This window comes from Camelus bactrianus, chromosome 3 (assembly GCF_048773025.1).
Source record: "Camelus bactrianus isolate YW-2024 breed Bactrian camel chromosome 3, ASM4877302v1, whole genome shotgun sequence".
In the NCBI taxonomy this organism is placed as follows: Eukaryota; Metazoa; Chordata; class Mammalia; order Artiodactyla; family Camelidae; genus Camelus; species Camelus bactrianus.
The window spans coordinates 118,019,584-118,045,683 of record NC_133541.1 but is presented as its reverse complement, the minus strand read 5'-3'; the positions used below and the strand labels follow the sequence as shown (position 1 = coordinate 118,045,683).

Genomic DNA, 26,100 nt, shown 5'->3' with positions numbered 1-26,100 from the left:
CCGACCGGTGGACTTTATACTAGGTGGGGGGGCGCCCTGTTGCATGTTGCAGCCGCCAATGGGATAAGGGCGCTCTGCAGCCTCGTAGCCCAATTGGCTGCTTTGCTACGAGCTTTGCAGGCTCTCCAATCAGACGAGACCTGGAAAGCCGCTTCATTTGCATACGGTCCGGGACCCAGGCTGCGGAGTGCAGCGCCGTGCTCAGCGGTCTGGTGTGCGCGTCCTTACCGATGGTCGCGTCCTTGGGAATCCGAGGGCTGCCCAGTTGCCTCTGCCGGCTGGAAGGCAGGGGAATGGACGTTTTAGCTCGGCCACACTCCTCAAGTCCCCGTTCAGGCTCGGGTTCTCTCCGATGTTGCTGGTCCCAAGCGGATAGACAGAGAGCAAAGATGTCCCTGCCAGGCTGTGGCCGAGGGGGGCCCTCCAGAAGCCGCGAAACACCGAGCCCAAGACTTGCCCAAGAGTGTCGCCTTACTGATGGGCGCCAGACCCCAGGAGGTGGCAGGACGCGCCGGTGGCCAGCTCTCCGCAGAGGCGCGGTCAGCTCTGAACGCAGCCTAACCCCGAGTCGAGGTGTCGGGGAAGCCCCCGCAGACCAGCCTGGTCTTGGGAAGTGGAGGGAGTGGTCACCGGGAGCCTCACCGTGAGAATAAAATCTTTACAATTAACGAAGGAGTCTGCAACAAAGTCAACCAGCAGAGGTTGCTCGTGCAGAGGAAGAGACATCGTTCTCTGTCCCTAAACGAATTCCGTGGCTGATCGAAGATGCGGCATTGAGAAATTTTACGACAGTCATATACTCCAGACAAAAAGAGACGTGAGGAGTTCTTGTATCTGTGACCAATGTGTTCCGGTTTTCTGCTGACTTCTTTTCACATCTGCCTACTTTTTTTTTTTTTTTTTGGCATGTATACACCACTTAATTCCTCTGCTTCCACCTTTCCGCTATTACAAATAATGCTGCTAGGAACATGGTTGTACAGTTATCTCTTTGAGATCTTGCTTTCAATTCTTTTGTATATATACCCCAAAGTGGGATGTCTGCTTCATAATTCTGTGTGCCTCCTCTTGTTTTTCGCAAAACATGAGCAACGTCTCCCGGTTGCCTTTGTGGCAGACTCCTTTCATCCATAATTACTGCCGTGTCCTGTGAAAGTTTAATTCTGACCAGTTGACTTACTCGATCATTATTTGTACTGATGACAGTGTTTAACTGACATTTCTTCATTTCTAAATAGCTCTATAAATACTTGAAAGATTTGTCAAGTAGAAGTGGCTCATGAACACATCCCTAAAAAATTCAGGATCTTTGTCTTATTTAAATTACGTCTCCAAATTGAGTTAAGATTCCATTAAGAAATGAAGCACTTCAACTTTGTACCACTGGACTTGGGGGAGGAGAGGGGGTACCTTACTGCTTCCTGCTGCCCAGCATGAACCCGTGGGGACCTCACTTTCTGAGTAACTTCAGTTGTTACCTAGTTTGTGGCTTTCCATCCCCTCCCAGGCACCAGTCTTCCCTTGAGAAAAACACTAGGTGTGCCCTGAGGCTACCTTTGGACCCGAAGTGAGAACAGTTGCCACCACCCCTCCGACACCTGAGGGAGGGAGGATGGAGCACCGATACCCAGAGGGCTTCAAAGTTACCATTGCTGGGACTCCACGGAGAAAGTAAAAAGGAATGAAGACACTCCAAAGTGGTAGGGCACAGCCTCCTAGTTTCAAGATAAGAGTCAGGAAGATAGTCGCCTGAAATCTGAATGATGTAGCACGGTCAGAGAGATCCAGTGAGTCCCTAAGGTCGAACCAGTGTGCTCACGCATTAAAATAAGGAAAGTATTCTTTGTTCATTTATTGCAGGGGCCCCCAACTTCTTCCAGGCTGCATACCACTTTAATATCCCAAAACTTCTAAGGCTCCTTGCACACACACAGACACCCAGATCTGATAAAGAGCTACTACAGAAATCCCAAAGTGACTTAAAGTACCCTGGAACCTAACTTTCTTCCCTGATGTGAAGTCCTAAGCTAGGGTGGTCCAAGAACGACCAGTGTCTCCCCTTCCCATTTTCCACCCCATGGTCCTGTGTGTCACCTTGGTTCTTTTCCTTTTGTTTGTTGCTAGTCCCCACTCCATAGGCAACTATACCCTAATGGGTTTCATTTATCCAGTTTGAAATACTCTTCCAACAATGAAGTGTTCCAGGGCGTACATTAAGTTTAGGTAAACAGTGCTGTTTTACACTTCACCGTCTTCTCTGCAGCATGCTGCCACAGCTCAGTGCTCTAAGCGCTACTGTGACTCCATGTGTCCAGCTCCTCTGTTATCTCCCCGGGGCTTCAGCATACTCTGCAGCCTCCATCCCTTCCACCTCCCCCAGTGAGGGGCATTGGCACTCTCCTTGCCCAATGCCCAAGATTACAGTGCAGCAGATGCCCGAGTGTGCATCCCTCTGGGGGCCTGGGGAGGACTAAAGAAGGAACACCTGGAAGTGGGGTCACTGGGCCCAGGGTCACGCCCTAAATCTGATGACATCCGGCAGCAGTGGTGCAGGGGACAGAGGGTGGCAGCTTTCCCATCTCCATCAACCCAACAGTGTGAGTCATTGCTCTTGCAGGGCATGTGATTTCTCTGCTCCCAAAACTAAGGAGTTTGAGCATCTTCTCCTGGGTTTCTGAGCCCTCTGGCTCCTCTTACGCACTTGCTTGTCCACACCTCTGCCATGTTATTTTCACTCCAGTCACTTTTGGCTCTTCATGATTTGCAGGAGCTCTTTGCAAGTCTCGGTACGAGCCACACAGGTCTGGACACTGTAAACACCTTCTACTGCTCTGTCTGAATTGACTCCGGTCATGGGGCACTTAGTTGAGCAGAAGAAGCATTTTTTTTATAAGCCCAATCATCTCACCTGAGGAAACCATTCCCAGCCCCAGATGGACCCCAGCTTGTCAGATGGTGGCAAAAAGGCAATGGCAGTGTTCTCGTCAACCACTGGGTGGTTCTTGTGTTCATGAGCCCGCTCCCCCCATGGCAGGGCAGAGCTAGGGGAAATCCTGCCAACCACAGCGAGAGGATGGGCAGCAGTCCGCAGGTCTGCGCAGAGCTCAGCCCCATCCTCGGGACTGGCAATAGCCCTGAGGCCTGCCCTCCCTGGCAGGTCACACCCGGGGACAAAGCGGCACCTGCACCAAGGACATTGCCAGCAGACTCGCTCCCCTGGAGTTCTCCGTACCTCTTGGGCATGCAAGTCACGTCAGGGCCCCACCACGCGCACGCCCTGTGGCAGAACCAGGTCCACTGCACAGCTCCCCACGCTGGCATCCCCCGTAGCCACCTGCCTGCTTCCGCAGTCACAGGGATGTGGGATCTCCTCCAACAAGATTCATTAACGGTCCTGTGCCCTCCACCTCATCAAACCACGCTGGCATCTCTTTAGCACAGCAAACCAGGGCTGGAATTGCCACACTGTAGGGCAGCACATGGTGTACTGTCTAGGTGACTACCGGGAGGTGACCTCCGAGCCCTCAGGGTGCCCTGCCTGTCTGTGTGCCTGGGGCCATGGGCCACACTGGGTGGTCTGACCTTTTGGGGTGGGGCAGGGGCTTTGGGTCCTACAGCTCCACCTCCTGAGGGGCTGCAGGCTAAGGCCAGCCATGTGGGGAGTCAGCACGCAAATGCAACGGACCACACAGACGGAGGCTGTGGACACCGAGACTCAGGGAACCCCACCACCACCACCGAGCTCTGCATGCTTCACTGGATTGGTCACACACAGATGCGGGAAAGCGACGCTGCCCTGACTCCACGGGGAGAGGACAACAGAATCAGGACTTTTCCTGATGTGCCTCTCCCCTTGGCTTATGTTAACCTGTCTCCTCTCCCAGTGATAAACCTTCACCGTGAGCACCAGAGCCTTCAGTGAGCTCTGGCAGCTTTTCTAGCAAAGTTTCCAGCCTGAGGAGGCAGGTCTTGGGCATTAATTCCCTCTAACCTCCCAGCTGGCCTGACTCTCTTAAGTTTACTTAGTTTGACCCTCTCAGGCTGGTCTCCCAAAGAGCAGTGCTAGCCCATACCCGCTCAGGGCGTCTTGACTCAAGCTTGACATCACCTAGGCCTCAGCTGGCGCAGTACCTCACTGGCATTTCCATGTGCAAGTCTCAGACCATCAACGAATGCAAGTATCTTCTTCCGTATTTTGTTGTCATCAAAATGCAATGAATTTCTCAACTAGGAGTGTGAACACAACCCTCAGCATTTGTCCCTACTCCCCTTGGACAAAGGATCCTGACACTGAAAACAGGCTACAGTGGCTAAAACATTATGCTGTACACCAGAAATTGATAAGATGTTGTAAACTGACTACACTTCGATAGAAAAATTTTTAAAAATAAAATAATTAAAAAAGACAAGGGGTTAAGGTGCATTAACCCTCTGTATGCTTGAAATTTCACATGTAACTACTGAATCCCCCAAAACTTAACTACAAATAACCTACTGTTGAAAACAAGAAAGCAAGCGGGGAGGGTATAGCTCAAGTGGTAGAGCACATGCTCAGCACGCAAGAGGTCCCGGGTTCAATCCCCAGTACCTGCTCCAAGAGGAAATTCATGAAGAAACCCAATTACCTCCCCGTCAAATACAAACAACACAAGCAAAATATGTGCTTTCGTTAAAAAAAAAAAAAGAAAGAAAACAGGCCACAGGTCCCAACTATTCATGACTTTTCTCACTAATTTCTAATAATAAGAATTGGAAATGTATCTCAGTATTGAATAAATAAATCGATTTCTTTAAAACGTGCTCCCTGCCTTCTGGCAGACAGAACTGCTTGTTGTCTGCCCACAAAAAGCCCAGCCTAGGTTTCCCTTCACTCGTCCCTCTGTGCGGACCTCAGACATGGACAGCCAAAAGAACCTGGGCTGTGGGGAAGGCACACATTCACTCAGACACTGCTCATCCAGGTTGAGGGCAGGAGCTCGTAAAGATCCTTCACTGCATGACGTTTCTGGAAATATTTCAGCACAGATTTGAAGGAGACTGAGAGCAGCCATGCAGACAGACATCTGGTAGAGGAACACTTTTCCACGGAGAACAGAGGCCCAAGGTTGGAAAGGCCACTGTGACTGGTCAGTGGGGAGCAAAAGGTGGGAGCTGACCTGAGTGAGGGCAGGCCAGTGTGGAGTTTTCACCACTGGACATTCAGAGCTGCTAAGTGGGACGCCAAAGCTCGCTGGAATCAAAGGTCACCCGTGCTGGGGACATTCCCGGCCTACTGGACACAGGCCAGGCAGCTCCCTCCCATGTCCCCACTGCTTCTGGAACGGGAGCCAGGGAGGGGGCCAGAGGCACTCCTAGGGCTAACCCCTGATCTGAGCCCACCCACAGAAGCCCCCGACATGGGGCAGTGCACAGTGCCTCCTCTGCGACCAGCCGGACTATGGGGAGGAGCTAGATGGGAGGAGGGATGGCAAGCAAACTGACTGGAGCAGGTCCTCTTTCCTGGGCTCTGTGAGCGCTGGCTACCAGGCAGACAGGCCACCCCCAAGCTCACAGAAACATAAGAGGCCAGCAGTGCCAAGGGCCAGTGACTCCCAAGTCTGAGAGGCTTCATCCAGAAACGGGCCATTGGTCACAAAGCTGTACTTTCCGGAATGACTCACAGCCCTAGCCACCATCCTAAATGTCTGTCTGCATCAATTCTTGAACCCTGTGACCTTGTCACTTTGTGCTGCGTTTTTGTCACCTGGACTGGCCTGCACAATGACACTACTACTAAATCAGGGGGTTTGTTAAATCTGCCTAGCAGAAGAAATATGAGGGGAAGCCAGAGGTAGCAGGAGATGAAACACCACGGAGCGGCCTGGGGATGGCCTGAGCCTGGCACGGCTCCTCCTGCCCCAGGGGGAAATCTCGGGTCAGTGAGGGACAACCAGGCAGACAGGGAAGGACAGTGATGGTAAGGCCGATTCCTGGGAGACTGCCGGCAACCAAGGGACAGAAGGAGAAATGAGAGCAGGACAAGGAGACACACTAGGAGCAGACACACAGAGCCTGAGGACCGTAAGCAGAGGCGACAGGTTCTGACCAGCCAGCCCACCCGACCCAGGCACCCTGGACATTCCTTTCCGTGACGCTCATCTGAAATGTAACCTTAACTGGCAGGCCCAGTGCATGGGTGGGGTGGGGGGGTCTGCGGGCTCAGGTGTGCATGTCCGGTAGAGCAGCTCTGTCACCGGCTGCACTTAAACAGGGCAGGTACCTGGTCTGGACAACCTAGACTGCCTGGAGATGACGACGACCACGGCCCACGGAGACCCCAGCAAATCCGACAAGACTTGGGGCAGTGAAAAGAGCTTTATGGAGGCAGGACATACTCGGGTTAACTTACCCTCAGTACAGACCTCTACAGTGAAATGTTTACATCCTCAAAACATGAACACCCAGAGGAGAAGGGAACACAAACACTCTTCTCAGGAGCACTGTCTTGAACAACCCTAGGCGGGCATCTACAGTTCACAGGCCACATCTACACCTAAGTGAAGACACTCAGGGCGAGGGGGTGTCTTGAAAGATGACAAGGGGGTCCAGAAGGAGGCGGATGGAGGAGCTGCTTCAGGCCAGGGGTGAAGCAAGCTTCCTCTGCCTGGTGCCTGGGCAGACAGCACATCACTGCATGGGGAGAGAGAGAAGGAGAGAGGGAGACAGGGAGCTTCTATCCTGGAACCCAGGTGACTAGGGACCCCAGCTCCACCAGACCCACACATCTCCCCAAGGCCAAAGCCTCATCACCTACAATCACCCCCAACTTGGAGCTGATTAGCCAGTATTGGCAGAGGTAAATGACACCTCTCAGCCCAGAGGAAGGAAAGATGGAGGTTGCCTGCTCCGGAATCAGACATGGAGGTGCAAAGAGCCCTGAATCTCCAGGTTTAGGCAAGGCCTTTGGGCAGAGAGTCTAAGGAGGGCATGGCAACCGCGACTCTCCTCAGGGCCCCTGCCTCTCCTGACCTCATGGCCACTGGAGAGTCTCCTGGATTACTCATTCCTGAAATTCAGCACCAAACAAACCAGGCAGCTGGCTTAAGGCTCCCCTGTTGGTAAATAACCACTCTGCCAATTCTGGAATCCGCGCCCCATCTGCCCTCCCTCCTCTGGCACAGGACAGGGGGCCCACCTGGAGCAGCATGCTGAGGCCCAGGTTGCGATGCCTCCTCTCCAGCTCTGACACAGCCTGCAGCAGGGACCTGAACCTCTCTGCCGGGTCCTCGTCCTCATCCTCAGGGGACCCTTCCTCTTTCTCTGCCTCCTGCAGGAAGCGCCCCTCTTCCTCAGCAAAGAAGGCCCGAAGCTTCTTGTAGTCAGTCAGAGCCTTCTTCCTCCGGTCCATCACGTGTCCCTAAAGGGCAGGTGGACAGCAGGGAGGAACACCCGTGTCCTCGGGCTACACCCTGAGACCCTCCAACCCACCAGTGTCCATCTCAAGGAGGAGAGAAGGGTTTGCTGTACAACGCTCAGCTGAGTCCCAAGACCCTGCCAGACAGGGTCAGGGTACATATCCATGTTCCCTCATTCACGTGGACTCCACTCCCACCCCACTTGCCTTCCACACAGCAGCGGCAGACTCAGCCTGGCCATGCAGGTCCCGAGCATCGTTCAGATCTTTCCTCATGATCTCCACAGACCCCTTGTTCTCCTGGAAAAACACGCTCGTTACAGGGTGTGCGGCCACGTTTGAAGGTCTGGGGCCAACCAGGGGGACATTACACCATCAGAGTCCCCTGACCGTCTAACTGTCCAGAAGGCCTCAGCCCGTGGTCTTGGCCCACTAGACACCTTAGAACCTTGCAGGCTCCAGATTGGATCTGAGTGATCCACTAAGTTCTCTCCAGGAGGAAGTCTGATAGAAGTACTCATGCTAAGAATCTAAGCGGGTAACTGTACACAAGGCCGTCCCCTGGGGTCTCTTGTGTTACTGTCCCCAGCACAGGGACGGAGGATGGCCCTTTTGGGGTGAGAATGACCATATCCAGGAACTGCCCAGCTGACTGGGTGGGTTGGGCCCTTCAGGAGGAGGAGGGTCCAACTCCAGTCCCCTGGATACATGCTATAACCCCAACACAGCTCCTGGACATCACAACCCACTGCCCACCAAGGGGACCCCAGCACCCGACCCCTGACACAGGCCCCCATTCCTGGACAGTGTCCTTTTTCCCCATCCCCCCCCATGATGCCCGATGCCCACGCCGCGGTCCCAGGTCCCAGTTCTGAGGTCCCAGTTTCGTACAGCCCTATCCTACCGGCCACTTGCAGACGGAGTCCTGCTGTGGGCCCCGCCCGCATATCTAGCCCCCTGTGCGTCACTGCCATGCTCCCTGCACGACGTCACCCTGTGGCAGCCCCACCCCCAAGGGCAAAGCCTTCCGGGGGTGGGGGAGTGGGGAGAGGGCAACATCCGGGAATAGGGGATGGGGGAACAGGGCACCATCCAGGGTTGGGAAAAAGGGCAGTGGGCACCATACAGAGGATGGAAAGGGGACAGGACACCAAGCAGGGTATGGGGGGAGGGACGGGGACGGAGAACCGTCCAGAAGATGGAAAGAGGCTCAGGGCGCCCTTCGGAAAATGGGGAGGGGGACAGGACACCCCCCGGGGGAAGGGCAGCTAACGGGGCGCCGCCCGCGCGCACCTTGCCGCGCAGCGCCTTCCTCCAGCGGGGCTCCCACTCGGGCGGCTCGGGCCCCGCGGCCATGCGGCAAGCGGCGCAGAGCGGGCCCCCGTCCGCGCGGCACAGCAGCTGCAGCGCCGCCTCCGAGGCCGGGCCGTCGCGAGCGGGCGCCGCGGCCGCCTCCTCAAGCGCCAGCAGGCGGCGGCTGAGCGGCGGGCGGCCGGGTTCCACGGCGCGCTGCCAGCAGTCGTCGGCGCACTCGGGACACGGGAAGGGCCCGTCCTCCTCGGCCCAGAAGCGCACCACGCACGCCCGGCAGAAGCGATGGCCGCAGTCGGCGCGCACCGGCTCGCGGGGAGCACGCTGGCACAGGGCGCAGGCGGCCTCCGCGGGGCCCCCGGGAAGCGCCAGGGCGGCGGCGGCGGCGGGGCCCTCGAGGAGGGCGCGGACAAGGGGCGCACGGGTGGCTGGGCGGGCGGGCGAGGCCGGAGACACCGCGGAGAGGCGGGGATGGGAACGCGCGGACGGGAACGCAGAGCAGGGACAGAGGACAAGAATGGCGACCGGGATGGCGGGGCGCCCGGCGCAAGGTCCTGGCAGAGGTACGCTCCACCGCGCAGGGTCCTGGCTGCGGTGTACTCCACCTTCCCGTGTCCTGGCAGCGGAGCGCTCCCCTCCGCCTGGCTGCTGGCAGCGCTGGACGAGCCCCAGCCCGGCCCAGCTAGCCGTGGTGTGCCAGCCGGCCGACCCACGTCTTCGCACGCTGAAATCTTACAGGGATTGTCACTCCTCCCATAAACGACTCGTGTGCGAGAGGGAAACAGATTTATTTGAAATGTCTATTTTAAAAGCCTTTTATTTTTTGTAAGCTGCCAGGACCTGAGTTACAAGCACCTCCTTGTGGCGCAACGCCCACGCGGGGTTGGGGGTGGGGACGGGGCTGGCAAACCAGCTGTGCGCGCCCTCTCGCCTGCACCTTCGGGAGTGGAGTCGTTCTGCACGCCTGGGGTCGCGTGGGCCTCCCCGCGTGCACATGTCCGGCGTGGCGTGCGGGGGCACCCGTTCTGTGTGGGCCACCCGCATGAGCAGCCTGCGTCCTTCCTGGGGCCCGGGCCTCAAATCCGCTGTTCCTGGCGCAATCCCAGGCGCGGAGGAATGCGGAGGCAGGGAAATTCATTGATTCAGAGTGAAGACATCTGATAAGATGCAGAGCTGCTAATCTCCTGGCCTGGTACCAGGAAATTTGTTAGCATTTCTTTAGAAAAGACAAAAGTTTTGGGGAGGAGCAATCTGGTGGTAGTGTTAAAAATTTTTTTTTTAATGGTTTAAAAAAAAAGCTATGTAATTTTTAGTTATTTAGAAGTGACTCTATTATTCCATGTAAGTGCAAAATCTTCCTAGGAATTGCTTTTTGGTTTTGTGGGTTTTTTTTTTTTTTAATCCGGTATTGACTTGAAGAAAAACACACAGTGTAAAAGTTAAGTTTTATTCTGATGAGTACTTACGGGAGTTACTCATCACTGAGATTTCTCCCATGTGATGTGCAGCACATACATTAATAAAAACTGTTTTTTTCTTGTTGATCTGTTGGGGGTTTTGTCAGCCTGGCCTCTGAAGCCTTCTGCGCCCTCACAGTCTGGCAGTGACTGTCCAGCTCAGGAGCCGATGTGCCCTGCCTCTGTGCGTCTGTGTGTCTGCGTGGGCGCTGAGATGGGAACGCACATTTCACAAGTTGTGTGTCCATCACTGTACGCCCTGCTTCTCAGATTCCGTTTCGCAGTCCTGTCTCACTTAGGCAGCTGTGGTCTCCTGTCCTTCACTCACACCTGGCTCTGGGATTAGATTGCAGCCCTACTCTTTTCTAATTTGCTGAAACAAAATGGGCACAGAAGTAGCTTTGGCCAACACGGGCATTTGGAAAAGACGACCCCGGGAAGCGACCCAGTCATCTGCCTATCTCGCGTGGGCAGGACCTCGGATGTCAGCGCAGCGGAGGGTGGTATTGGAGACTGGGATCCCCAGCCTCTTGCCACCAGGGGCATCTCTCGCTGGTGGCGGGAGGATGGCTTTTATCTGCAATGTGTCCACTGGAAGCTGTGTTGAAGGACAAAGGCTGCCTAAGCCGTCTTTCCCTTCACAATCCTGCAGCATTCTGAGGTTTATCTTTTCTCCGCAGAGCTGCACAGCACGCCCTGTAATTTCAACTACCCACCTTCCTGCAGCGCTCAACCCCAAAGAATTAAACATCTCCTCCAGTGAGCCCTTGTGGCGTCTTTTCTGTATCTGCCTCCAAGCAGATCCCTGCCTCCCTCCCAGCAGGCTGTGTGGGTAACAAGTGTTGCTTTAGCAATTCCGATATGGAGGGAACCAACATTCTATTGACGGAAGGGGGAAAAAAAAGAAACAGAAAAGCAAAATCTATGTGTTTGCCATTGCAATGTTTCAGTTATATGAAATGCTTGTCTGTGAGTATTTTAAAGGGATTTGGCTTCTTGGCTGAGTGAGAAGAGAGCTTACTGCACATTCCCAGGAGGAAAGAATGGCTTCATCCCTGCTGCACAAAGATCCAGGATGATAAAATGAGCTCATTTCATGCATGCAACCATTTATTCAATGTATTTATGGAATCTAGGCTCTCTGCTCTAGAAATGACAGTAAGGGGGAGAAAAGGTATTTGTTTTTGTTTTTTTAGTCATCCAAACCCCTTTAAAAATTACCCATCCAGGCTATTATTCCTAAGCATGGTCTGTCCGTGGTGGCTAAGCTGGAGACACTGTTTCTGTGTTTTTCTTTATTTTTCTGTTCTTTCTTTGCCTTTCTCTTCACCCCCAACCCATACTCCTTCCCTCTCTTTCCTTTCTTCTTTTATCTTTTCTTTTCTTTCTTTCTCTTTCTCTTCCTTCCTTCCTCCCTCCCTCCCTCTCCCTTCCTTCCTCTCTTTCTTTCTTCCTTCCTTCCTTTCTTTCTTTCTTTCTTTCTTTCTTTCTTTCTTTCTTTCTTTCTTTCTTTCTTTCTTTCTTTCTTTCTTTCTTTCTTTCTTTCTTTATTCTTTCTTTCCTTCTTTCTTTCTTTCCTTCTTTCTTTCTTTCCTTCTATCTGGAAACCCTCAAACTTGCCCTACAGTGTCCCATCAGCCAATACAAAATGTTACTCTTGATCCCAAGGACTGTCCTTGTCCATTCAGACTGCTATGACAGACTGGGGAGCTTAAATGACAGACATTTATTTCTCATAGTTCTGGAGGCTAGGAAGTTTGAGATCAGGGTGCCAGCATGGGTAGATTCTGGTGAGTGCCCTCGTCTAGATTGCAGATGGCAGCCTTCTCTCTGTATCTTGTCCTGGAACAGAGAAAGAAGAGGGGGTGGGTAGTAAGACAAGGAGGAGAGGAGAGGGGTGAGGAGGAGGAGGAGGAGGAGGAGGAAAAGAAGAAGAGAAGGAGGAAGAGGGGAAGAAAGCTCTTTCCTGTCTCTTTTATAAGCACACTAATCCCATTCACAGGGGCTCCACTCTCATGCCTTAATTACCTTTCAAAGAACAGTGGGAGAACGGTGGGTTCTTTCTAAATACTGTCACATTGGGGATTAGAGTTTTCAACATATGAATTTGAGGGGGACACAAACATTCAGCCCATGAGATTCTGGTTTTGATTTCCTGGCATTGACCAGCCTGTATGTGGGGGCAGAGCAGTTCCCAAATCTTAGCTCCTACATGGAAAAGTCCTTACCCAAGCCCCTTCCTAGAAATGTTCACTTCCATTCTACTCCGTTTTTTCCCAAGCTTTCTCATGCCACAAGGAAGCCAAGAAACCTCACCAGGACCTGATGGGAGCACCAGGGGCTGGCAGGAACTGGGCAAGGGGAGGAAACTGTGGACAGTACAAACAACTGGGAACCCCTCCTTCTGCACAGCCTGCAGGCCGAGGGCCACCCAGGGACAGCTTCATGGTCCAAGGGCAGCCCTGAGAAGTACTCTGTGCTTTGCTGCAACCATCTTGAAATTCTTAATCGTTTTTTGGCAAGGCACCCACATTTTCATTTGGCTCTGGGCCCTGGAAATCATGTCACTGGTCCTGTAACATAATCAAATCATATCCTACCCAGACCTCAAGGGCCTCAGTCACAGATTTTCAATGCCAGATGTGTTGGAAAATTCTTTTGCTACTGAAGGAGTTTGGGACATACCACCCCCAAAATATGCTGCATTTGGTATATTGATTATTTCAGAGTGCAGAGTGGGTGGTGAGACCAGTCATGTGTATACAGTGGTCATTTAGTCTCTGGCATAAAAAAATAATGATGGTTACAAAAACAGTTTGAATAAATGATCCAGGAGCAAGCATTCATCTATTTTATCAAAGTGCTTTGTATTCAAAGATTATTTTTTAAAAACTGAATTGGAGATTGTGGAATTGAGTGAAATTTCATCTGCACTAACTTCAGCATTCTCCTGCAGTAGAAAATTTAAAATATTTGTTTTTTTTTCCCCCCTGGAAACTTAAATTTAAACACAGAGCAATGCATTTTGATTTTGATAATATTTTTTTCTGCACATCACATCATAAGTATTATTCCCTCTTCAAAATGAAATTTAATATCCAAAAACTAAAAAAAAGTCTAGGTTGTGGTTAGTGCAGAGCTTGGCACCATTGGCCTGACTTCCAGGGCCAACACTCTACCATGTGAGCTGTCTCACGCGGTTTTTTTTTCTCTGCCTTTTGCTACCATCTGCAAAAAGGAGTTAATAATAGTGCATATGTGGAAGGGAAGTTATGAGCACTAAATTGAATTAAATATTTATTAAGTGGTTACCTAGCTCGTAATGAGCTCTCTGGAAATGTGTGTTAAATCAACTACATATATTTTAAGGAAACAGAGAAAATGGTTAATGCTGAGCATGTCCAAAGCAGCTCAGGGGACCCACAGTCTCAAGATGGCCCGATGGACCTCAGAAGACAGACTTGCAAGTAGAGGGCGCTGTCTTGGCTCACAGGCTTATTCATTCAACAAACACTGGTTGGACCTCTGCTATGTGCCAAGCTCTATGTTTCATCCTGGAGGTTTTCGTAGTGAAAGACACATTCCTTTCCCTGGAGGTTACAGCTTTGTCTGTGTCCTAGTGGGCAAGAAAGAGTCTCCTGCTCCATGTTTATGTGACGGAGCTCCCCACGGCACAGAGGGAGCTCAGCTGAGGCAGCTCTGGCTGTGGCTAGGTCTGTTCTGAGAAGGAAAGGATGAAATGGAGCCAACAGGACTTGAGCACTATATATATATATATATATATATATATATATATATATATATATACCCACACCATACCATCTGCCTGACACATATTCACTCGCATCAATGTCATTAGGGAGGCACTGATATCCTCACTTTACAGATGAGGAAGTAGAGGGGCAGAGAAGGTAAATTATTAGTCCCAGGTAGGGGTCCAAGCACAGGCTATCTGAGGAGTCGCAGCCCGCCGCCCCTCCCCCTCACACACCCCAACATCTCTCCTCCTCCACTTTTTTCATTCCCAAAACTTTTAGGGCAGAAAATATCCTGTTTGAGCTTCTTCTAACCTGTGCTTGTGTAACTTAAAAGCATCTTGCTAACTGCTCCGAATGCAGTGAGCCACTTCGTCTTTACTGGGTGCCATTAAGTTTCCTGGACTATTTCGATAATGCTCTGGATGATTAAAGTTGCCAGGTAAATGGCCACCAGATCAGAGCTTCGAAAAGCGTGATGTGCCTAGGAATCTGTTTAAAAATGCAGATTCGGTCTCAATACATTTGGAGTGAGGCCCAAGAGTCTGCATTTCTAATGGACTCCCCAGGTATTGCTGTGCTGAAACAAGTGAGAAATGCGAATTTATAAGTCCTTCTGTTTCTATCTTGGAAGTTCTTGTAATAGGGGAACTTGACCTTGTGTGTATAGAAATTAATTTAATAGGGATTCAATTTGGGGACGGTGAACTCAGTTAAAAACAAGACAACAGGCCCCAAATGGAGTCTCTTATGCTAAGCCCCACATCACCAAACCAAGACTGAACTTAGTTACAGTTTCAGCTCTCTTAGAAATAGAATCTTAAATCAGTTAATCAGCAATCACCCGATCAGCACTAGTTAGGTAATCTGCCTGATACTTCTCTGCTATCCCCTAAAGGGAGGTAACCTTGGAGTAACCAACCTTCTTTTCTGCCTAGTATGTCTTCCTCCTGCTCCTTCTGACTCTAAAAGTCTTCCATTTTGTACAGTCCCTTGGAGCTCCTTTCTATTCAGCTAGATTGGACGCTGCCCGACTCGAATAGATTTTTGCTCAAACTCTTAAAAATGTTAATATACGTCAGGTTATCCTCTAACGGTTCCATAACCTGTGTTCTGATGGGCAATTAGAGACCAATAAGAGTATCTAACCCTTGGAGTTACTAGGAGATTACTCGAGGTCATATATATCAAACACTTTGTGTATAGCTGTCACTTCAAAGTGGTATGTTTAGCCAGGATTAATAACAACACCACTATGAGGGAATAGCGTTTCCTTTGAAAGCCTTTCATTTCCTCCCTCCAGTTAAAAATCTGCCCCGTTGCTTCCAATGTAAGTACCTAAATATAGTTTCAGTAGGATTTTCTATACTTCCTAAGAACCATATGCATCTCCTCTTGAATTCTGAAAGGAATTATCTCCTTGGCCTTTGGTGAGGGAAAAATGATAGAAAATAAGTTATTAAGGCAGTTCGAAATTGCCATTCCCCTGTGCTGAATAAACACGTTTCCCATCCTAGCTCTTTAGCTAAGGAAGGAATGTCCTCTTGTGTTTGTCTCCTATCCAGAAAAGATGAATATGCGGGATTAAAACAAGTTTTTATTACCTTATTCATTTTTTTGCCCCGGTCCAGACATAGACAAAGACCATTTCCCACCTCCCTGCCACCCCACCCCGCCCCCGCCCCCGCCCCCGCCCCTTTACAACAAAGGGTTTGAATGAAAATGCTCAACCTGACTCCAGGGTCTTGGCACACGCGCCTTTGGATTGGTTGGGCGATCGTCCAAAAGGAAAGAAGAGCCCTCATCTGCTATTTACATAAATTCTTTGCGGTACAGGCGCCGGCCGTCCAATCCGATTCTAGGGATTTGGAGCCTTTATTTGAATATTGCGATGCTAAATACTGGTTCCCGCCTTCCGGTCAGCCCCACTTCTACTCCAGAGGCTCAGCCCAAGAGCGGTCCAAGAAGGCTGTCACCGAGGCTTAGGACGGCAGAAAGCATGAGAGAGGCCACGAGGAGAGCTAATCCATCTACAAGTATAAGATGTTTAAGCAGGGTCACCCGGACACCAGCATCTATTACAAAGTCGTAAGTATCATGAAGTCGTTCAAGGGCACTTTCCAGCTCACGCGCCAGCGAGGCCTTCCGCCTGGCACAGTACTGCAAGTGCTCTGCCATCACCTCCCAGGCGATGCAGATGGCTGCGCGACTGCTGTTGCCCTGCAAGTAGTTTGCCGTGCCCGCAGGTACGAGTATCATCATCAAGTACACCAGCTTCAAGCGAGGCCGCTGTGCCCCAAACCCAAAGGCTCTTTTCAGAGCCACGTCTGTGCTCATAAAGAAGCATGCCACCTCGCGTGGCTGTTCAGTGAGGGTTATGGAGAAGCTAGAGTGTGCGGGTGGGAGAATAAATCCTGAAATAAAGCTAAACTGCTTTTCTTAATAGCCTAGTCAACAAAAAGACCTGCTCAGTTAGACCGCCCCAGCCGGAAGCCTGAGAGGGCGCAACCCTGATGCTTGCGGGCGTGAACCCTGTCTGGGACACCCGTCTGCGCGTGGCAAACGCCCTGCGGGTGAGAGGCGCAAGTCACCTCCAGGAAGGCTTAATGCCAACGCCCTCTCCCATACCTTATCGTAGCTCAGGCCGGGATGTGCTGGTCATGACACTTGATCAGATCTGGGTGTTGCAACACAGCCCAGGAGGTGACTTTGGAGGCTATTCTTCCTTCGCCACAGCAAAGCATCATGAGCTTCTTGCCCAAAACGTTTAAGCAGCATTGAGTTTGAGCAGCTCTTATTACGAACACTAGGCTGTTCCTGTTTGTAGTATCAAAACGGGAGCACAGGTACCAGTCAAGACCCTCATACTCAGTTAAAGCCCGTCCAACTAGGAGATTAGTATTCTTTCATCCAAAAAAAATGTGTACTTTTAAAACATAAGCCTAGATTTTTCCTCCCCAGTTTATTGAGATATAATTGACATACGCACTGTATACAGGTGTACAACATAATGACTTGACATATATTTCATGAAATGATTACCATACATTAAAGATATAGAAAAAAAGTCTATGATGAGAACTCTTAGAATTTACTCAATACCTTTCACTTATAAAGCACAGCAGTGTTATCGTCATCATGTTGTAAATTGCATCCCTAGTACTTGTTTATCTTATAACTGGAAGTTTGTGCCTTTTGAATACCTTCATCCAATTCCCCATTCCCTCCTTATCCCCGACTCTGGTAGCCATAACACTGGTCTCTCTTCCTATGAGTTTGTTTGCTTGTTATCTGAAGTCTGATTGGCCTGCAATACTATTTTAATTCCTAGTATACAGCATGGTGATTCATTATGTCTATACATTTGAAAGTCATCATCATAATCTAGCTGTCATCTCTCAGCATACAAAAATATTACATAATTTTTGACTATATTCCCCATACTGTACTTTTCATATCTGTGACTCACTTATTGTGTAACTAAAATTTTGTACCTCTTAATGTCCCTCACCTATTTCTCTACTTCCTCCAACCCTCCTCCTCTCTGGCAACCACCTGTTTGTTCTCTGTATCTATGACTGTTTCTCTTTGGTTATGTTTGTTCATTTGGTTTATTTTTTAGATTCCACATATAAGTGATATTATACAGATTTCACTTTATTTCACTACTTTAATCTTATTACTGATCATACTGCACTACTAATCACACTTTATTTCATTTAGAATAATGAATGACCCTCTAGGTCCATCCATATTGTCACAAAATGCAAGATTTCTTTTTTATGGCTGAATAATATTCCATTATATATATGTGTATATCTACACATACACACACCCCACTTCTTTATCCATTCATCTGTTGATGGACATTTAGGTTGCTTCCATATCTTGGCCATTGTAAATAATGCTACAATGAACATATGGATGTTTTCAAATTACTGTTTTCATTTTCTTTGGATAAATACCCAGGAGTGGAATTTCTGAATCGCATGGTAGTTCTATTTTAAATTTGAGGACCCTCCATACTTTTTTCCATAGTGGCTACACCAGTTTACATTCCCACCAACAGTGTAGGAGGGTTCCCTTATCTCCACATCCTCACCAAAACTTATTATTTGTTTTCTTTGTGATAACAGCAATTATGAGAAGTGTGAGATGGATATCTCATTATGATTTTGACTTGCATATCCCTGACTGGTGATATTGATCATCTTTTCATGTACCTGTTGGACATCTGTACATCCTCTTTGGGAAAATATCTATTCAGGTTTTTTGCCCATTTTTTATTTGGGTTGTTTAGGTTTTTTTTTTTTTTTTTTTTTTCCTTAACGTTGAGTTGTATGAGTTCTTTGTATACTTTGGATATTAACCCCTTGCAGATATATCATTTGTAAACATCTTCTCCCATTTAGGAGCCATGCTTTTCATTTTGTTGATAGTTTCCTTCTCTGTGCAAACGTTTTCTAGTTTGATGTAGTCCCATTTGTTTATTTTTGCTTTTCTTGCCCTTGCCTGAAGAGACATATTCCAAAAAATATTGCTAAGACTAATGTCAAAGAGTATGCTACCTATGTTTTCTTATAGAAATCTTATGGTTTCAGGTCTTACCTTTAAGTTTTTAATCCATTTTGAGTTTACTTTTGTATAAGGTGTGAGGAAGCAATCCTGTCTGATTATTTTGCATGTAGCTGTGCAGTTTTCTCAACACTATTTAGTGAAGAGACTGTCTTTTCCTCAATGTATATTCTTGCCTCCTTTGTTGTGGATTAATTGCCCATATAAACATAGATTCATTTCTGGGCTCTCTAGTCATTCAGTTGCATTGATCTATGTGTCTTTTTTTTGTACCAGTACCATGCTGTTTTGATTACTGTAGCTTTGTATTATAATCTGAAGTCCAGAGTGTGATACCTCCAGCTTTGCTCTTTTCTCTCAATATGGCTTTGCACATTCTCGGTCTTTTGAGTTTCTGTACTAATTTTAGAATTATTTTTTTCTAGTTCTTTGAAAAATGTCATTGATATTTTGATAGGAATTGCACTGAATCCATAGATTACCGTGGATAGTCTGATCATGGTAACATTATGAATTCTTCCCATCCATGAGCACATATATCTTTCCATTTGTTTGTGTCATCTTCAATTTCTTTTACCAGTGTCTGATAGTTTTCTGAGTACAGATCTTTTACCTCCTTAGTTAGATTTATTCCCAGATATTTTATTCTTTTTGATGCAGTTGTGAATGGGATTGTTTTCTTATTTTATTTTCCTTGTTAGGGTATAGAAATGCAACAGATTTCTGTATATTAATTTTGTACCCTGCAACTTTACTGAATTTGTTAAAGCCTTTTCTGTGTTTGAGATGATCACATGATTTTTATTCTTCAATATGTTAATATGGTGCATCACATTGAATGATTTGCAGATATGCCATTTCTGGGATAAATCTCACTTGATCATGGTGTATGATCCTTTCAATGTATTGTTGAATTCAATTTGTTAATATTTTGTTGAGAATTTTTGCATCTATGATCAAATCTGTGTTATATTGGCCTGTAATTTTCCTTTGTTGTGATATCTCTGTCTGGTTTTAGTGTCAGGGTAATGGATGCCTCATAGAATAAGTTCAGAAGCATTTCTTCCTCTGCAATTTTTTGGAGTAGTTTGAGAAGAGTAGTGTTAACTCTTCTCTAAATATTTGGTAGAATTCACCTGTGAAGCCTTCTGGTCCTGGGCTTCTGTTTGTTGGAGGGTGTTTTTTTATTACTGATTTAATTTCATTCCTGATTTTCTATGTCTTTCTGATTCAGTCTTGGAAGATTGTACATTTCTAGGAATTTGTCCATTTCTTTTAGTTTGTCCATTTTATTGGTGTTAATTGTTCATAGTAATCTCTTATGATCCTTTGTATTTCTGTGATGCAGCTGTAACTTCTCCTTTATGCTCCTTTAAGAAGCTTTTCAGTAAAACAAATGTAGCACTTTTATTTAAAAAAAACCAGCAAACCAATGCAGAATAAGTATAATGTTGCTTGTATGACACATTAAGAAACAACTAGGGCATGCGAGGCCTGACTGGGCCCATGGTATTCTTACTCTAAAAAAATATCCCACAGTGCTGGTGACTCCCAAACCACAAAGAACACCTTGTGAAAACAACCCAGTCTTCAAGAGCCAAAATGCTCTGTGAGATTTGGATTCATGGCTGTGTTTCCTCAAGTGGCCAATGGCCATTTGACACCTCCCTCGGGGACTCACACACATCATTTCCAGTGACTGCCACTCACTAGTCAATATTCAAATTCTTCCACAGTAAATTGTCTTGCATTTGTAATTTCTTATAAAAAGGACAGTCCCCTCCCTCCAAAATATTTTTTTTTACAATAATTAGCAAATTTGACTTGAAATTTCTGAGATGAGAAAGGAGACTCCTAAAGGCATTTCAGATTGTATTCCTGCAAAATCCCTCCACTCCTTCCAGATTCTTAATTTAGGCATTTACCTTGGTTATTTCAAATCTATAGAATGATTCCAATGTGTTGAGTCTTAGTTCTCTGCACCTCTATGTATTCTCAAATATTTGGTTAACTGCCCTAAACTTTCTACTTAATGCAACATAATGTATATCTTTCTCTGTTGTAACAATATTATAGACATACTTTCTGTATACAACTTCCCTCAATTTTCTTAATCATAAAATCTCAATAGCAGAGACTCTCTATCACCTTGCCTCTTCCTTAGCAGATTCCCCTCCTAGGAGAGGGCCAAAAGGGGTCCACTCTGCACCTGGGGCTGCCTGTACAGCCTCCAGTGGACTGTTCAGCAAAAAGACTTTTTTTTTTTTTCTCTTCAAGCTAATTCCATGTGCTAGAGGAGTCAAAAAGTACTGAGAAATTAATGTCTTGCATTATTCGCAGAAAACTTTATTTTTTATAGAATTGTATTTGCAGAGTAGAATAAAATGTTCATTTGGCTTCTTGAGTTTATTTTTAGTATTAAACAGCGCTGTTGCCTACTCCTAGCCCAATCTATCACATTCTCTGCTGGAGACAATTTTCATTCATTACACATATGTTTTAAGCGCTTAAAAAATTCATGTGGATCTGTGAGACTGGTTTCAGATGACTACAAGTGTTCATTAAAATACTGACTCCCAATCCACTTTGGTAGGTAGCTGAGGGTTTGGACTCTGTCAGCAGGCCCCTACTTCAAAGTGGAAGACTAGATTTTGTAGTGTTTAACATGAATTAGGGGCAGGGTATAGCTCAGTGGTAGAGTGCGTGCTTACCATGCACAAGGTCCTGGGTTCTAATCCCCAGCACCTCCTCTAAAAGTAAACAAATAAATCTCACATGAATCAGATAGCTATTGAGATTCAAGGTGTGGATTTTCTTTTTTTTTGAGTTATAATCAGTTTACAATGTTGTGTCAATTTCTGGTGTACAGCACAATACTTTAGTCATATATGAATATACATATATTCATTTTCACATTCTTTCTTACCATGAGCTACTACAAGATATTGAATATCTTGTAGTGCTATACAGTATAAACTTGTTTATCTATTTTATATGTACCTGTCAGTATCTGCAAATTTTGAACTCCCAGTTTATCCCTTCTCACCTCCCTACCCCCTGGCAACCACAAGTCTGTATTCTATGTCTGTGAGTCTGTTTCTGTTTTATATATAAGTTCATTTGTCTTTTTTTTTTTTAGATAAGGTGTGGACTTTTGATGATAGATCATTTAATTTTTTTATTTTTACTAGAAAGGCAAAAAATTGAGTAAAACTGCTATGACAAAATTCCCATTTCTATGTATTAATTTTTGTAAATACTGTCTCAGAGCTCGTATCTATTAAAGAGATCAAAGGAAAAGAAATGATGCTGCACAGTGCTATCACTGTAACCATGACAACACTCCGTATGCCCATGGATGCATGAAGTAACTGGGGCAGAAAGGTAACAAGGGGGAAAGAGGGAGAGACAACTGTTCATCTCATTAAATGAGACAGGTTTCACTAAAGGTTTATTTTTTGTTTGAAAATTACCTATAAAAACTTATTTATGTTTTAAACAATTGTGTACTATCCAGATGATTTTTAAACACTAACTTTGGTTCCTTACAAGTGTTTTTAAACTTACATTTACATTTTTATACAGAAAGAAGGTAGATAAAACACTGAAATATATATATATATATATAATATATATATATTTTTGCATCAGGATGAAATTCTGAGGCAGAAGTGGAATGGAAATATGAGTTCAGGGTGAAAAAGAAATGGTCTAAAGTAGCTCAGTGTTAACAAAAAATTTAATCCTGTATTTATGGATTAATTATGGTATCGAATTACTATTTCAATAGATATATTTAAAAGATTGATGAGATCAATTTTGTTTTGAAAAACGTCCTATGTTGGGATCTGCATCCTTACGACGATTCGAACTAACAATAAAAATATTTTTGGTGCCAGCTTTAAAATGTATGGGGTTTTAGAAATTCTTTTAGAGTGGTCCCATGTAGAAAAAGGAATGGGGGCGGGGGCGGGGGGGAGCGGGTGCTGGTTCTGGCCGCTGTGGCTGAGGACACTTAGCGGCAACGTTTCCTCCCCGGTCCTGGCAGCCCAGCCCGCCCAGGCATGCAACTGGCTTCCTTTGGAGACGATTTACAAAAACATGAGTGTTGTCGTTTAACTGAACGTCTATTCCTTGCCTGAGACAATGACACGACTTTCAATACATATAACTCTCAAAACGGCTCAAGGAGGAGATTATTAGCAATCTCCTTACAAAAAAGAAAAACTAAGAAAAAAGGTAGGCAATGTCCTCTCCAGAGTTAAGACTCTTCAGGACAAAGCGCTCTCCCTGACACTTTCCAAATAAATGCTATGAATTCAAGAAAAAGGGGAAATCCTGCGTCACAAAAAATAACAATGGGGCTGAAGTAGGAGTAAGCCACATTTATTGAGAAAAGGGTTATTTTCCTCTTAAATTGCTCCCCCTCCCCCGCAAGGGTTAACTACCTGCAGCGGGGGTCGGCTTATTACATTAGGTTCCTACGCACGGAGGGCTGAGTTCCACCACGCTTCTACTTCCCTTTCGGTATAAAACATCCTGCTATTGCAGGATCCAGCCACACAAACATCTTCCTGTAAATGTTCATTGCTTTGGGATAAAGATGGCTGGTCTAGGCAGGGATGCAACGCCAGGAAACCACCGCCAGAGCTGCGCGACAACACTCCGGGCCTCACCAAGCCGCGCCCTTTCGTACACCTTCGGGCTCACCCATCAGAAACACGGGGGTGTGGGACCGGCACGAGGTCCCTCCGGGTAGATGACCCCCCCCGACCTCCCTCCTCTCCTCATTCCCCGACAGGCAAACGCCACTCGCACACAGGAACGGACCTGGAGACCGTGCACCCAAGTCTCGGAAATGGCGCTGCCCGGACATCAAAGGGCATTTGAGCTCAAGGTTCCCACTCTACTTAGCGAAGCGTTAATAGCCATGGGCGGAGGGGAGGGTGGATACCGGTCCGTTGATCACCTCCCACATTATTCAGCTATCCTCATTATTCAGGTCTCCGCGTCCCCATACCTGGTCTAACAAGCAGGTGCACATTCTCGCATTCTTTTCACATACACATGCGCGCACACGTCTAGGGGGAAGGGGAAATGTGGGCGGCTTCCCAGTAACCGAGGAACCAAGAACAGAGATGCGATACGTTTGCAGTTAACAATCGTTCACGTGTTCGAAACCCTTTCTCGATCTTGTGGGTGGCTCTGAAAAGAGCCTTTGGGTTCCCGGGCGCTGCGGCGTGCCTCACTTGGAGCTGGTGTATTTGGTGACGGCCTTGGTACCTTCGGACACGGCGTGTTTGGCTAGCTCGCCAGGCAACAGCAGGCGCACGGCTGTCTGCACCTCCCGGGACGTGATGGTAGAGCGCTTGTTATAGTGCGCCAAGCGGGAAGCCTCGCTGGCGATGCGCTCGAAGATGTCGTTGACGAAGGAGTTCATGATACCCATGGCCTTGGAAGAGATGCCGGTGTCGGGATGCACCTGCTTCAGCACCTTATACACGTAGATGGAATAGCTCTCCTTACGGCTACGCTTACGCTTCTTGCCGTCCTTCTTCTGCGCCTTGGTGACAGCCTTCTTAGAACCCTTCTTGGGTGCAGGAGCCGATTTGGACGGATCTGGCATGATGGCGGATCTCTCCAAACCGAAATATCCTGTCTTCCCAGCGACTCAACTTATACGTACTGTATTCAAATAAAGGATCAAGAGCTCCTAGTTTCTGATAGGATGAGACGTCTCATAACGTCATCACTAGAAAAGGCACATGCAAATTAGGGAGTGGCAGTGTCCTTTTCTGATTGGCCGCTATAGCTACCCAATCGGGTGGCACCGGCTCGCCTACCTCCAGACCATATATAAGGGCTCACAGAGTATCGAAGCTTCGTTTATCGGGGTCTTGTTTTCCGATTTTCTTCCCTCTTCACGCAGAAGATGTCTGGTCGCGGCAAGCAGGGCGGTAAGGCGCGCGCCAAAGCAAAATCTCGCTCGTCGCGCGCTGGCCTGCAATTTCCCGTGGGCCGAGTGCACCGGTTGCTTCGCAAAGGTAATTATTCTGAACGTGTGGGTGCCGGCGCGCCTGTGTATTTGGCAGCCGTGCTGGAGTACCTGACAGCTGAAATCCTGGAGCTGGCGGGCAACGCCGCCCGCGACAACAAGAAAACGCGCATCATCCCGCGCCACCTACAGTTGGCTATCCGGAACGACGAGGAGCTCAACAAGCTGCTGGGTCGCGTGACCATCGCGCAGGGCGGTGTCCTGCCCAACATCCAGGCGGTACTACTGCCCAAGAAGACGGAGAGCCACCACAAGGCCAAGGGCAAGTGAGGCCGCGGAGGCGGGCCGGAAACGGCCGTGCGCCCCCCGGGGGGGGGGCCCCGTGACACCAAAGGCTCTTTTCAGAGCCACCCACAGCCTCGAGAAAAGAGCCGTACTGGTGGAGGTCTGCGTCCTCCTGAGTGCGTTCCTGTGCAAGGCAGGGCACACGGGAAACCGAACCCGAGACATGATTGGGGTGCGCAGAGGGACACAGTGGGCTGCGTGTTCGTTAGCTGTGGGGAATGTTGCCCGACAGGCAATCCTTGTTGTTGAATTTCGCCCATAGGCTTCTGGGGTTTCAATCCCACCCATTGGAGGTGTGTATATTATTGCCCATGGCAAACTACTTCGGGCTCTGCAAAGTGTCACTTGGTGACATTTAGATGCCAAGTACGAGCAGTTTTTATCCCAGGAAGTCTGGTAGATTCATCTGGTATTACAAGTATGTAATCTTAAGTGAGAATTTGCCATTTGAGGTTCTGATACGTAAACATGGCTTCCATTTTAAAATGTATGAATGCATGATTTGAAATTGAAATGTTTTTAGAGCGCCTGCGATCCACTGGAATTGTCTAATTTATTGGATTGGAAATTCTCAGGTCTTGGGAAGGGTTTGTTTTGCTAGAGGCATTTTCCCGATTTGAAAAGTATGAAAGTATTATACTTTGAAAGTACGTGTAAACTTAGAGGAAATTTCCTTGTAAATAGAATAATTATTTAAAGCAATTTAAATGGTTAAGTTTGGGTTGGTCAAACATTAATCAGAGATCCCCTTAAGTTGATAGCTAAAATTAGGGTAATTTGTGAATTTGTTGACAAGGAAAACTACTTTTGTGAATTTAGTAAATTTAAAATGACCACTGTTAGGACCAGATTAAGTAATACATACGTGGATATTTCAGAAGATGACTGTTCATGAATTCCACGTTCTATTATGAATGGGGGTTGGAGTGGCCCAGAGATTCTTCTGCAAACTCAACTGAGAAATGAGAATGTTAATAGTACCTACTTCATGGAGTGAAGGGATTAAATGAGTTCATGATAATCCCTTTTTTAAAAAAATCCATAGCACAATATAAGCACTCAGTGAATTTTGGTTATGTCTGCTATCATTATCCTTACTGGTTTCATTAATTTGTTTTATTATAGCCATAAACACAGGCTGGTAAGATGATTCAGGATTATTATACATATATAATAAACATTTATCTGACTAAAGTTAGGTGTGCTCAAACCAGGGCTACTGGACACCATCTGGAGCTAATCATGATCTGCTAGTCTTCAGAAAATATC

The 26,100-nt window shown here is 47.5% G+C and overlaps 3 protein-coding genes across 3 annotated transcripts; 1 reads left to right on the top strand and 2 right to left on the bottom strand.

Annotated features, from left to right (window-relative positions):
- Window positions 1–6,335: 6,335 nt before the first annotated feature.
- On the bottom strand, window positions 6,336–10,816 carry RNF187 (ring finger protein 187). Its single transcript, XM_010953891.3, has 6 exons — window positions 10,639–10,816; window positions 9,642–9,795; window positions 8,687–9,428; window positions 7,601–7,693; window positions 7,175–7,396; window positions 6,336–6,669 (listed from the first exon to the last, which is right to left on the bottom strand). The coding sequence occupies exons 1-6, from the start codon at window positions 10,814–10,816 to the stop codon at window positions 6,667–6,669; spliced, it is 1,392 nt and encodes a 463-aa protein (XP_010952193.3). The 3' UTR covers window positions 6,336–6,666.
- A 12,045-nt stretch (window positions 10,817–22,861) lies between these two features.
- H2BC26 (H2B clustered histone 26) lies at window positions 22,862–24,318 on the bottom strand. Its single transcript, XM_010953881.3, has one exon. The coding sequence runs from the start codon at window positions 24,115–24,117 to the stop codon at window positions 23,737–23,739; it is 381 nt and encodes a 126-aa protein (XP_010952183.1). The 5' UTR covers window positions 24,118–24,318; the 3' UTR covers window positions 22,862–23,736.
- Window positions 24,319–24,423: 105 nt separating this feature from the next.
- Window positions 24,424–26,058, top strand: H2AC25 (H2A clustered histone 25). Its single transcript, XM_010953871.3, has one exon. It carries the CDS (start codon window positions 24,424–24,426, stop codon window positions 24,814–24,816), a length of 393 nt encoding a protein of 130 aa, XP_010952173.1. The 3' UTR covers window positions 24,817–26,058.
- Window positions 26,059–26,100: the final 42 nt, after the last annotated feature.

Excerpts from the sequence above, each read along its gene's own strand:
- H2AC25 (XM_010953871.3), top strand. The coding sequence starts at position 24,424 with ATGTCTGGTCGCGGCAAGCAGGGCGGTAAGGCGCGCGCCAAAGCAAAA.
- H2BC26 (XM_010953881.3), bottom strand. The coding sequence starts at position 24,117 with ATGCCAGATCCGTCCAAATCGGCTCCTGCACCCAAGAAGGGTTCTAAG.
- RNF187 (XM_010953891.3), bottom strand. The coding sequence starts at position 10,816 with ATGCTGCAGGATTGTGAAGGGAAAGACGGCTTAGGCAGCCTTTGTCCT. Across the intron at positions 9,429-9,641 it reads GAACGACTCCACTCCCGAAG|CGTGCGAAGACGTGGGTCGG; the intron begins GTGCAGGCGAGA and ends GTAAGATTTCAG. Across the intron at positions 7,397-7,600 it reads CTGCCGCTGCTGTGTGGAAG|GGACACGTGATGGACCGGAG; the intron begins GCAAGTGGGGTG and ends CCTGCCCTTTAG.